General features: G+C 41.2%; 1 protein-coding gene across 2 annotated transcripts in view; it reads left to right on the top strand.

Annotated features, from left to right (window-relative positions):
- Positions 1 to 12,935, top strand: part of ARL15 (ADP ribosylation factor like GTPase 15) — a 486,820-nt gene extending 473,885 nt beyond the window's left edge. For both annotated transcript variants that reach the window (XM_060191032.1, XM_007518899.3), the window contains one exon: positions 10,157 to 12,935. In XM_060191032.1, coding sequence (XP_060047015.1) covers positions 10,157 to 10,309 — 153 coding nt within the window. In that variant the 3' untranslated portion in view covers positions 10,310 to 12,935. The remainder of the gene's footprint in view (positions 1 to 10,156) is intronic.
- Positions 12,936 to 13,740: the final 805 nt, after the last annotated feature.

The following is a 13,740-nucleotide window of genomic DNA, read 5'->3' as shown; positions in this document are numbered from 1 at the left end:
ACCATCTGAAGTCCTAAGTAGAGCCCCGCCAGCCTCTCTGTGCTCTTCAAGTGGAAGCCATAGTGAGGAAGACTAGCACATGAGGTCATGGATAGACCCCCAAGGTGCACACCCCTCTCAAGTGTTCCTTGTGCCTTACTGGACCCAGCAGGAAGATACTTGAATGCATTAAGTGAGGAGGGGTTATTTATTTATTTAGTTAGTTAGTTGTCTGTAAGGAACCCAGTGGTATATATATATATATATATATATGCTAGGTTTTGTGGGATTCACTGTCTCTGTCACAGTTATTCAGATTTGCCATTGTTTGTCCCATTGTCATGTCAAAGTAGCCATAGGTCCGTTGATCAAAAATGGCTATGTCCCAACAAAACCATTTACAGGGAATTTACAGTATCTGGGTGTTGGGGAGACGGCCGTTAGTGGTTCTTGTGACTAAAGTCCCTTCTACTTTATCTTCTGTAACACTAAGCTTTACCCTTAAAGGTGATGGGAGGACTTCGGCTGCCTCTTAAAATGTGAGAGAATTTTTATAGGCGAGTCCTTTCTATGTACAGATTGAGGAGGGCTGAGTTGGAAGCCAGACTTGGAGCAAACGTCTTCCTGCAAAAATCATTTTGGTTGGGGCGGGGGGGGGGGGGGCGGTAGCACAGCAGGTTAAGCGCACCTGGCACAAAGCACAAGGACCGGTATAAGGATCCTGGTTCGAGCCCCCGGTTCTCCACCTGCAGGGCCGTCACTTGACAGGCGGTGAAGCAGGTCTGCAGGTGTCTATCTTCTCTCCCCCTCTCTATCTTCACCTCCTCTCTCTCAATTTCTCTTTGTCCTATTCAACAGCAGCAATAACAACAACAAGGGCAACAAGAATGGGAAAAAAATGGCCTCCAGGAGCAGTGGATTCGTAGTGCAGGCACCTATAAACCTGGAGGCAAAAAAAAAAATCACTTCAGGCTGTAGAGGGTCAGGAAGAACCATGCGTGGAGGAGGGTGCAGAGGCAGGAATACTGGGCATCTTCCACTGGCCTTTGTATACAGGAAGCATCTGTCCCTAATGTGTGCTTCCCACAGGGGCTGTCTGATAAACACGCTTTTTAGATTGGCCTTTAAAACACATACACAGGGGTGGGGCAGTAGCGCAGCGGGTTAAGCGCATATGGCGTGAAGCACAGGGACTGGAGTAAGGTTCCCAGTTCAAGCCCCCGGCTCCCCACCTGCAGGGGAGTCGCCTCACAGGTGATGAAGCAGGTCTACAGGTGTCTATCTTTCTCTTCCCCTCTCTGTCTTTCCCTTCTCTCTCCATTTCTCTCTCTCCTATCAACAACAATGACAATGACAACAATAATAATAATAATAACCACAACAACGATAAAACAACAAGGGCAACAAAAGGGGGGAAAATGGCCTCCAGGAGCAGTGGATTTGTGGTGCAGGCACCGGGTCCCAGCAATAACCCTGGAGGAGAAAAAAAAAAAAAACACATACACATCCCAGATAGATCAAAAAGAGAAAATAAATATAATTCCCTCTAGACTGCTCTGTTAACAGATTAAGGAAATGATAGGAATGCTTTACCAATTTGGCATCCTGCCACTAAAGCAAGTGGGATCACTTTCTTTGACATTCCTGGAATATGCTGACTTGTTCTGGGAAACTGGGTGTCTATGTTATTGTCACATGTGCTACACATCAGAGCTTACCGACTGAGCAAAACAATTTCTGATAAGAAGTCGAGGCTCAATCACAGGTCATAACCTATACATCTGTCTGACTTTTAATTATTCCGAAGTCAGGAAGGCAATACTTTGTTTAAGCAATGAGCCATCTTATCAAAACTAAACTATTCTGCTATATCTGGTGTTCTTGAAATCAAGTATCCATCGTATATACTAAGCCCCAAAGTAAAATGGTGGGATTGGGTTAACATTAAGCCATTTTTTTTCCTGGATCCTATTAAAACTCAGTAAAAACAAGTATCAATTCTGTGTCGTAATATTGTGAGACTATAGAAAATTGGTTCTGTCTGTCGTATTTATTTCTGCCCCTCGTGACATATTTAGTACCTTTCTAAGGATTTCCTAAGCCTGTAAGTAGTACAATGAAAAAGAAAACAGCTGTTGTTGCTCTCTGTAGACTAACCTGACTTTGAACAAGCTGCCAAGAATACACTCTGAAGAATCTTCATGACGTCCTGCCGCTTTATCTCCAGACCTTGCTTTGGAGCCATGGTGGGGACAGGTTTCCCTCTGACTTTGGTGAAGGTTACAAAGTTAAGGCTGCTCCCTGAGCTTCTGTGATTAAGACAACAGCGCTGGAGAATTCCTTCATAGACACAGACAAGAAACATCTATTTAGTGCTGCTAAGTGTCTGACAGCCAGCCCTCTAGAAAGGAAGGAAGGAAGGAAGGAAGGAAGGAAGGAAGGAAGGAAGGAAGGAAGGAAGGAAGGAAGAAGAAAGAAAGAAAGAAAGAAAGAAAGAAAGAAAGAAAGAAAGAAAGAAAGAAAGAAAGAGAAAAAGAAAAAGAAAAAGCAGTCTTGGTTTGCTGCCCTTGCCAATTTCCTTCGTGCAAATACTCCAGACTGTGGCCGATTTCATGACTTGTGCAATTTGACATCCTTGTTGGAAAGAGAAGGCACACCATCAGCATTTGAGTGCAAATGTTTTCCCCTAGTGTGACATGTTAATACAATATGTGCATCTGCTCTAGTGATTAAAATGAGGAGCTAGCGTGGAGATGAGCAGAGTTTGCTCTACCTCTTTTTAAACAGTCATGGACAATATCCTACAAAATTTCAGTCCATTCAGGCTCTCTTCACATACTCTGAATTGGATCCTTGGGGCAAATTTATCATCCAGATCACACTTGAACCAGAGTTCAGAACCAATACGAAGTTGTCTAGAAACAAGTAAAAAAGATATTATGTGTGTGTGTGTGTGTTCATGGAGTTCTTTGAAAAATGCAATGGAGGCAGTAAACACACTGTGTATTTTAAATGACTAGAAAAAAAATGATAAATACATAATAGACTCCTTGATGTCCATTCACTGAGCCATGTGCTCTTACTTCACTCTCCAGCTTACCCTTCTACCTGCACAGCCACACGTCTCTTCACAACTTCTTGTGTTTCACTTGTGACGCTCAGCCACTGTCTCCATGACTGTCCTAGCTGCTGACTCATGCTGACTATTGGTTCCAAGGAGCTGAGGTTTTGTCTTCTGTGAGAACAGATTCCTTTTCCAGAGATGAAGGAAACAAGTGTCTTGAGCTCTATGGTTTAACGACCTTCTTTCAAGATACTGCTTAGTCATATTAACTTACATGAGTTCAGCATTATGGGGGGGGGGGGCGCTCCAGATGTGGCCAGTGGGTGAAGCATTGGACTCACAAGCATGAAGTCCTAAGATTAGTCCCTGGCATTGTATGTGCTTGAGTGGTAACATGGGGTCTCTCTCTCTCTCTCTCTCTCTCTCTCTCTCTCTCTCTCAATAACCCAGAGTAATGAGGCCCCAGAAATGACCAAAAAATAATAATAATAATACTTTTTCATGAGAGTTGCAAGCAGCTCAGAGTTCAGACCCATCGTGTACCCTGATGCCTTTAAAGCCACAGTAAGGACTGCTCCAAGTCATGACCCAGGAGGAACCCAGTAGATAAAGTGACATTAAGGACTGCTCCAAGTCATGACCCAGGAGGTACCCAGTAGATAAAGCCTTGGACTTTCAACCATGAAGTCCTGAGTTTAATCTCTGACATCACATATACCAGAATGATTCTCTAGTTCCCCCCCCTTTTCCCCCCCTCCTCTCCCCAATCCCCCCTCCTCTCTCTAGTTAATAAAGGAGTCTAAAAAAGATCTGAGTCAGGGCCAAATGGTGGCGCACCTGTTTGAGCGCACATGTTACAGTGCGCAAGGACCCAAGTTTGAGCCCCCGGTCCCCACCTGTGAAAAGCTTCACAAGTGGTGAAGCAGGGCTGCAGGTGTCTTTCTCTCTCTCTCTCCCCCTCTGTCACCCCCCTTCCCTCTCCATTTCTGGCTGTCTCTATCTAATAAATAAAGATTTAAAAAAATGAGAGTGCATTATTCTAAAGCATCACAGCCCTCTTTACATGAACTAATTGTTCTTCTTCCCCTTCAAATACAAAGTGAGAGTGTTTTTGCTATATATGTAAGTATATAACATTATATACTTACATATATAGCATTAAGTGGCTTTATTTTTTTTTTGTATATTTATTTATTGCCTTCTGTTGCCCTTGTTGTTTTATTGTTGTAGTTATTATTGTTGTTGTTATTGCTGTCATGGTTGTTGGATAGGACAGAGAGAAATGGAGAGAGGAGGGGAAGACAGAGAGGGGGAGAGAAAGATAGACACCTGCAGACCTGCTTCACCGCCTGTGAAGTGACTCCCCTGCAGGTGGGGAGCCGGGGGCTCGAACCGGGATCCTTGTGCTGGTCCTTGTGCTTTGTGCCATGTGCGCTTAACCCGCAGCGCTACCGCCCGACTCCCATTAAGTGGCTTTTTAAGGTCACCATAAAGCTTGGGACTGGGAAGAAGGCTGGAAGACTTGTAATCACTTGATGAGGCCAGTTCTCTTGTCAGGTGTTGTTTCTGTTTTCTTCTGGTTTGACAGTACCCTGCTCTAGTCGCCCCCCGCCCCCCCATTCATTGGCACATGGAGCACTGGTACTGGTGCTGGTGCTGCCTTCACACACTAACCCGGCTCCCTCAGCAGCGGTGGTTGAATGAATGATGTTCTGGGAGCCAATGTTCAGGATGCAGATTTCCACAACCCTTTATAACCACCCTCAAACCTAGGAGGGGACCTATGATAACCTGCTGGGTTTTGCACAAATGGGAATATATGTGTGTGTGTGTGTGTGTGTGTGTGTGTGTGTGTGTGTGTGTGTGTGTGTGTGTAGGGGGTGTCTGGTCTGGGCAAACCAGATATCCAGCTTCTATCTCCTGTGATGACATCGGTGTGGACAGATAAGCTAATATCCCCAGACAACGGCAAGAGATTTCTGCATTTCACTCAGACTGCAGCAGCAATTCTCAACGAGGGCAGACACCCCTGATATTTTGAACACTGATGGAGAAAGGGCACTTGGAGTTATCTCCAGCACTGGTTGGTGATGACAACATCAAGTTCAACAGAACAAAAGGTGACACATTGTAGAATACACAATACAGACCCAGATAGGAAAGAGTTATCATGTGCCCTGACTTGCATTATAATGTTTTCCCACAAATTGGTGTGGGTTGAAACACTATAAATATCTGAGCTTAGAGAAGAACTCTGTGTCGTGTAAAAATACTAAGTAACCCTTCCTGGACTGTCCTCTCATCCTGATTCCCAGACAGTTTCAAAATGAAAATGAGGTTGAGTCTGGGCATATACAGCTTATGTGGTTTAATAAGAAAAATTGGGAAGATGGGAGCCTGGTGGTAGTGCAGCGGGTTAAGCGCAGGTGGCGCAAAGCACAAGGACCTGGCAGAAGGATCCTGGTTCGAGCCCCCCCCCAGCTCCTCAACTGCAGGGGAGTCACTTCACAGGGGTGAAGCAGGTCTGCAGGTGTCTTTCTCCCACCCTCTCTGTCTTCCCCTCCTCTCTCCATTTCTCTCTGTCCTATCCAGCAACAACGACATCAATAATAGCTACAACAATGAAAAACAAGGGCAACAAAAGGGAATAAATAAACACTGGGAAGACAAGCAGTATTAGTTATGAACTCAATGGGGCTGGCCCCGGTGATTGGAAAGAAAGCCCCAGAGCTGCATTTCAGATACTGTTTGTGTTAGTCACAGTGGGTTTGCAAGTGAGATGTTGAATGCTAAGTGTAATCAAGATGGGGGGAAGTCAGCGAGTACCATTCCAGACCCATTCGAGGTCCCGTCAAGAAGAAAAGGATCATTTCGTTATTCCTCTACTCACGAGACATAAAGGCTATCTCTCACCTAATGAGTAGGTCCCCTGTGCTATGTAACGTCTCACAGGTTTAGCAGCTGCTACCAACATTAGCAGTGATGAGTCTGTGTTATATTAGGACTTTACAGTAAGTGCGATGTGTGAAGAATGGAATAATGCAGTAATGCACATCACCCAGCAGTTGGATGTCTGAGTGAAGAAGGGTGCTTATGACATAGCTAAAATAGGTTGGTTAATGAAGGTGGCTTTGTTTTCCTATCTCCAGGGCCCCTGACAAATACCCACTCTCCATGGCTGTCCTGAAAACAGCTAACTGACCCCCAGGTTGCCAAACAGCTGCATTCTGATGTCATTCCCCTAGGGCCACCTCCAGAAGCCAGTGTGAAACAGTCATCATCTCCTTTTTCCAGCAGTTTCCAGCCAACCGGGACATTTCAGCAGCTGATAAAGTGTTCAGAAAACTTCAGTTTGTTTTCTTTGAAGTCATCTTTAAATTTTTATCTTGATAAGAAAATTACCATAAAAATGGGTCCATCATTTAAAAAAGCTTCTTGCATCACAGGCAACTTGCTTTTTAACTTGACATATAGTACATCAGATGTGAGTATGTAATCCTTTTTTCTTTTCTTTCTTTCTTTTTCTTTTCTTTTTTTTTTTTTTTTTGCCACCAGGGTTATCACTGGAACTCAGTGCCTACACAAGTCCACCATTTATGATTTATGGTGAACAGATCTTTTCCTTTTTTCTTTATTTTCTGATAGAGATGGAGAGTATAAGAGAGGGAGACAGAGGGAGAAAGAGAGACACCTGTAGCACTGCTCCCCTACTTGGAAATCTTCCCCTCATCAGATGGGGGGGCCATCAGCTTCAGCCCGGGTCTATGTTCAAGGTGTATGCTACCAAGGTCCCACGACCTGGCCCCTGCTATGTGATTCATGTTGGTCAAACTTAGACACTTTTCTTTAAAGTAGCCTTCAGCACTTAGAAAGGCGAAAAATTAAATCGCTGAGCAAGTCAGGTGTAACTGTGGACAGTTTCCATTGTTATAATACAGGGGATGTAAAATTTGAAGTTCAGGTTCATCTAAGACCGCAAATGTTATCTATAGAAATGCCATCCCCAAGGAATCAGTCTAATCAAAGAATGTCATCGTCTTGCCTACTCTTGTATTACACCCTTCGCTTTTAGAAACGTGAAACTTCGAGTGATGGAAAACAACATTCCAGAGGACCCAGCAGCCAGTGGCTGTCTAGTCTGTGCATATCACTAGAATTTCAGCCTTATTTTAAAATTGATTTTATAACTGGGAAATTGTGTGAAATCATCATCAGACACCAGTCCTGTGAGTACAGTAGTGTAGAGACTCACTTAAGTCACAAATCTGAAAAGTCTCAGTTGACCCAGCCCTATTTGTCAACTTACTACCAGCTGGATCCCTTATCTGGTGACCACCCTGTAACCACAGCTTCCATTTCCTTCTTGGGTTTAATATTCAGTAGGAACAACTTCTGGAACATAAGTACCTCCAGACATCTTTATTATTTTCCAAGTGTGTCTACATGATAGACTGTCTTTTCAGTTGCCTAGAAACCAAGCTAATGAGTGGCTAAAATCCTTATTCTGTGTGTATGTGTGTGTGTGTGTGTGTCCCATATTACAAAATAGCACAAACTATAATGTTTAGTGATTCTTTAAATATAACAGTGTTTTGTTCAAATTAGCAGTTACTATGCTACCAGCAAAACAGATCCATGAATTTTCAAGTGAATCCATCAGAGCAAGTATTGTCTGTCATGTACTTATTGTGTAAATCTTTTCCTTTGTTTTAATATTGTAGAATTTCTTGCTAGCCACCTTTACCTCAGTTTTTAGCAACATCTAAACTGTTCTGTGGCTGCAACCTCAGCTCAGTGAAAGAGCATGTATTTCACATATGTGAGACCCTGAGTTTGAAATAAATAAATGAAGTGCAGTCTTTTAGACTTGAAGTTCTAGAATGTAGAAAGAGCATGTCTTCCTCCCTATACTGGATTTTTTGTGTGACGCGGTATTACTGGTAAAATATCTGATTGCATCATAACCACAGGGACCTTCGCTTCAACATTCGCCGAGTCTGAAACCTCACTTGTCAGAGAAGCCAGGAGACTTAACGTCTCATATTTTAAACTCATGAGAGTAGCGGACTCCTCTTTCTAGCTGTAGAGTTAAACATCCCCCGCCTGTTGCCCCTGCCAACTCTTCTCTCGCCCTGCTGGCTAATGTCTCCCTTGCTTGGCTGACTGGCATGTCTTCCCAAGGTGAGGCAAGTCTGACTCCTAGTATTCTCCTAGAAGTTTTCACTATGCTAAAGAAAATAAGGCAGTTTTTCTTTTTTTTTTTTTTAAGGGACAGTCCTCTTGATTGATAGGATGATATGAAAAAGACTTTGTGGAAAACAAAAACAGAAAGTACTTCGAGCTAAAATTGGTCTGGAGTTGTATACCCATTTTCTGATCTGCAAATGCAATTTTATGACTATATAGGATTAAAATTTAGTGAGCGTCCTTTTACTCTCATGGGCATTTTTTTTAAGTAGTATTCATCATGAATTAGTAGACATCTATGGGACTTTGGGGCTCACTCTTCAACTCTTGAATATATTAAAATGTTAGCATGTTTGTGGTCCCAGAGTTAGCATGTAAATTATTTCTTGCATATATCTTTCAGTACAAAAATAATGTGCACATATCAATACCACTCTAGATGATGCATCACTGCTCTTGAGGCCAAAGGAAGCCACAGATGGGAAAGGCTTAAGGTTGAGATGCTTTTTTCCTTTCTTTCTTACTTTCTTTCTTTCTTCTTCTTTTTTATTTATTTATTTTTTTAATTTTTCTGGGTCAAGTATTGACGAAGGCAAGACCTTGGAATTTTCCATGGCACATGGGATTTAATAAAATTTGTTAGCCAAGAATGTCTTTGAGCAGTACCTCTTCTGATACTGCTCCAGCCTGAACTTTATGTTAACTGAGCCTCGGTGGACTATAAATGGGCTGTTCCATCCCTACAAGATACAGTGTGTGTGAGGGTAATACACTTCATAATTTCTGTTTTCTTTTATACGCTTTGAGACAAGTTCATGGGGCTGGGTGGTGGAGCACCTGGTTGAGCACACACGGTATAGTGCACAAGGACATAGGTTCGAGCCCCTGATCCTCACCTGCAGAAGGGGGAGCTTTGTGAGTGGGGAAGCATGGCTGCAGGTATCTCTCTGTCTCTGTCCCTATCTCTCCCTCCCCTCTCTACTTCTGTCTCTATCCAATTAATGAAGATTAAAGAATAAAAGAAATGAAAGCCATATTATTAAAAAGAAAGAGAAGTTTGTCACAAACTTTGGAAAATGTAATGATTTGATATTTATTTGTGGTCAGGTGTTGGTAATCCTGGATACTATTAGTCAGTCCCCTTGCTAGTCACCACCACTGAGTGATGTGGGATTGGTTATTTATCAGACAGGGTTTTTGCTTGTTTGCTTGTTTGTTTTGATAGCAAGTACTCCACATACCAGTTATACATTCTTTACTTTTCCCTACCTGAAAATTCAGGGCTGGGAGGTAAAGTGAGCTCCAAGACTTTATACCCGTATATGTATACAGATAAGTGTCTGTGCAATCACTTAGTTGCTATCCTCTCCCCTAAATATTGCATTCTTGGGTCTCAACAATAGATACTAGAAATTTAGAGGGAAAGAACAAGATTTAAGTCTTGTTTTTCATGTGTATGTATCAATGGTCAAAGTAACAGAGGTAGGACTTTTTGGTATAGTACATATGAGAGGTCGTGACCAACTTTATTATGTTAGTAAGATATGGAATGAACACTGCTCTGCTAACGTTCTTTTGACTAAATTGACTCTTACTCTGGAATCTGCGGTATATTTTGCCTCCTGCCATACTACGTCTAATTCTTTCTTCGTCTTCGTCAGACCTCCCATGCTGTTAAGTGTGTGGGTGTAATGGTGGCTTGTAAGAGGGTCATTCACCCCTGAAGAAAACACTCCTATGGGGTCACCACGTATAACCCACACTGTAATAGCTGTAAATGGGATTCTCTACAAAGTCTCAGATCTCGCCGTACATCTATGTTCTTGAAATCCTCCTTCCCTCAATCCCACTTTATCTCTTTCAGTCGCTCATATGAGAAAAGTTCTGAAATAATTAATGGCGTTATCTTTCTTCCCCTCCCTTCAGGTCAAAAAATATTTTGAGCTTGAACCACTTGCGCGGGGAAAACGCTGGATCCTGCAGCCCTGCTCACTGGATGATATGGATGCTTTGAAAGATAGCTTCTCTCAGCTGATAAATTTGTTAGAAGAGAAAGATCATGAAGCTGTACGGATGTGAAGTCTGGCAAAGAAAGCAGGTTCTCAAGAGACCTTGGACCTATCAAGTTCACCCATTTGATTTTATTTTGGTATATCAAGACTGTCAGGCTTCAGTATCTATTTCCCTCTGGTTATCTCAAATGCTCATCTCTCTGTTAAAGTGGATATTCTGTAAATCAGGTGAATTATCATTGGCATTAACATCAAGTACACACTACTGAGAGAATTTATTCTCTGTTTATCACTAATTATCTTCACCGCATGTCTCTTCCTTCTGTTGCTCTAAGTGTCTCTTCTGTATTCTATGTTAAGATGAATAGAATCCATGGCTCACAGAAATCAGATCCTTTCTGAAAGACTCAGGGATACTCACAGAACCCTGACTCATTTTTCCCTGTGTTTGTGTTTGGAGGTTTAGTACTCCTCAGACCATGTGTATCATTTTCAAGAACTCTTAGAGGTTCTACTTTATATTGTTTTACTTTATTTAACTTTAATTTTTTTTGTATACTGGCCTTAAAGATGATGAAAAAAATCGAGCACCAAAAACTCCAATTTTTCACCTTATCAGAAAGGAAATTCTGCCATAGTCAAATCAGCTTTGAATAACGTACAGACAAGATGCTTATTTCCCTGATGTACATCTGAAGTTACCTCCTCCTTTCTCTCTCTTAAGAGCGAGCGGAGGCATTGTTTTCATTTTGAGACAAGTTAGTGAAAATGTAGGTAGGCACAGTGCATGAACACAGATTACTCTTTCATCTGGCCCTCAAATATTTTTACTGGAAATATTACCCTGTATAAAATCAACTGCAACACAACATATCTTTTTTCAAAAAAAAAAAAAAAACTTAAGTGTCTAATTGAAAAAAAATAATTTTTAAAATAAGAGATGAAAAATTTTAAATAACCCAATGAGAGATAGTTTACACTGGCTAAGGTTTAAACTGGGTGGACTAATAAGATGATAAAGATATCATCTGTGTATTCATTCATTAAGTACTAATGGAGTTTAATGGAGTCTGCTAATGTCGCCATCTAGTAATTAAAAGTCTATCAGTATTTCTATTATAAGCCTCTATTTTCAGGGGTTGCAATGTGCCCTTAAAAATTGTACTGGGACTGCAGTAAATACATACTTTTAGGGCTCAGATTCAGTTTTGGAACTAAATTAGTTTTCATTTAATTGAATGATAACATTACATAGAAATAAATGTACAGTTTTACTAAGGTTTGGGATCTTTGGCGTTTTTCTATATCAGGAATAATCTATGGATATTGAAGTTTATGAGTAAAATATTCTGTGGAACATTTTGTAAAAATTTTTTGGACCATTTAAAATACTAACTGGCCAAATGATAGGAAAAAAAAAAAAAACCTGCTCCCTACACCAGAGCAATAAAAACATGTTTGTAAGTTTTTGGTAGCATGAACTGATATCTAAATACCACAGACTCAGCCTACATTACAGGGTGACGTAAGACCTTGTAATTCTTCAGAAGATAGACATCATTCAGATCCAGTTTTTGTGGTTTAATCTTGTAGGTGGATTTTAATGTAATCATTACCTTTGAAGCCTAGGATACTTTCTTTAAGCATTTTTTAATGGAGTGGATCAAAACAGATTCATAGTCAATTTTGTCTACAGCTTCCCTGAGAATTTTTACACTATGTAATCTGTGAACAGCACAAAAACTTTTATCCCAATGACCAGTTACCCAGCTCCTGATTTCACTTTATCCTGTTGTGCTCATCTTCTATGGAAAAAAAAAATATATATATATATGTAATAAATGATTATTAGGCATTGCTTCCTCTGCAAGTTCATTAAATGTAGAGTGTTGTCTTTTGAAGATACTATGGCTGAGTGCTCCCAAGCCATCTGTTAAATGACTTCCGTGTGTGTGTGTGTGTGTGTGTGTGTGTGTGTGTGTGTGTGTGTTCATGTGTGTGCCAGAGATGGGCTTCTTCTCAGACCCACGACTGTCTGCAGTGTCTCAGCCGTCAGAATGAAAACATTATCAATCAGTACCCAACAGCAGCTGTTTTTGACAAGTTTCTGTCTGACGCCTAATGCTTTACAACTGTCAATACGGCTCCTTCTTTGTCTAGCAGTTCGGAGCTCGCCGGCTTGCTGCATCCTGTCTTGTAACCCTGGAATTTGCTGTGTTTTGGAAATCCACTTGGGGGGAGGGGAGGGGGGTTAGGCTGGGCATATGTGGGTGGGGGGTGGGTGTGCGTCCGTCCGTAACTGCCGGATTCCCATTTTCATGTAAAGTGCCACAGGTGTCTTAGTTGGCATATTCAGATATTATATAGGAAAAACAGTCTGTTATGTATTTCTTTACTCAGCTTCTTGTTATATTTATGGGAGTTACCCATTTTGTACCTTACTTGCTAAAGCAGTTGCCTTTTTTGCAATGGCAATTAATTTATATGACAGAACTTTCTATCTATTGTAGTCGACAATATCGGTTGCTGACTAACTGCCCTACTGCCCTGTCTCTCTCTTAAACTATCTTGTATGTATACTTAGAGGTTAACAGATTTTGTGTTGGACAGCTGCCAGGCAAGAAGAACTTGTATTGTCCTCAATTTATATATGATTTCCACGATCTTCAAATGAAAATAAATGCTGAGTAGAATTGATGTTTTCAGACTGACTCCTTTCAGCTTAGCATTTGGGAGTCCCAGATTTCTATTTACATGTGTGCTGCCTGTTTGAGTCTTCAAAATAAGTTCTGCTACTCTTGGGTCAAAACAAATGATTGATTCAGATTTCCTTTGAAGCCATTGTGAAAACCTTCGAGACACACACACACACACACACACACACACACACACACACAGAAGGAAAAAAAAAAAAACAGTGTCTTTTCCAGTTGGTTTGTCATCAGCAGCAATTTGTTTTCCTTGGAGCCATTTCTTCAGAATGTGTGAGCAGAGTGAAGATGTCAGAGCGCCATCCTTCAATCAAGGCGTCATTTTATAACATTGGCTGCAAGAGTAACTTTCTAAGAGTGACTCAGTTTAGTGCAGTGAACAATTTCCTTCAATGGTGACCGATGCCCTTGGAGAATAAGTAAATGTTTTTAATTGACTTGAAAAGAAATTTTGGGTCTTTACAGGTCCATCTTTAAGGATATAAGTTCTCTATTAAAGAGAGAGTGGGAAAGAAAAAAAAGAAAATGGATGGATGAAAATGGAAAGAAAATTAAAAAAAAAAAAAAACAGCACATGAAAACTTCAAATCCCAGTTCTTGTCTGGTTCCCAGTGCAACATTACACTGACATTTATTATTTGATTACACAGAAAGTTTTCAAAACTTCACTACTAAGCTGGGATCCAACCTACATTCCTAGACTTGTCTCCAAGGTAGGCAATTAGCGGTCATCCAATTCCTAGGCGTCTCAGACAGACCAATCCAGGCTCATGTGGACTAAACTGTA

Source organism: Erinaceus europaeus, chromosome 5 (genome assembly GCF_950295315.1).
Source record: "Erinaceus europaeus chromosome 5, mEriEur2.1, whole genome shotgun sequence".
Taxonomy (NCBI): Eukaryota; Metazoa; Chordata; class Mammalia; order Eulipotyphla; family Erinaceidae; genus Erinaceus; species Erinaceus europaeus.
Note: the sequence above shows the minus strand (reverse complement) of the source record. Positions and strands in the feature narration are given on the sequence as shown.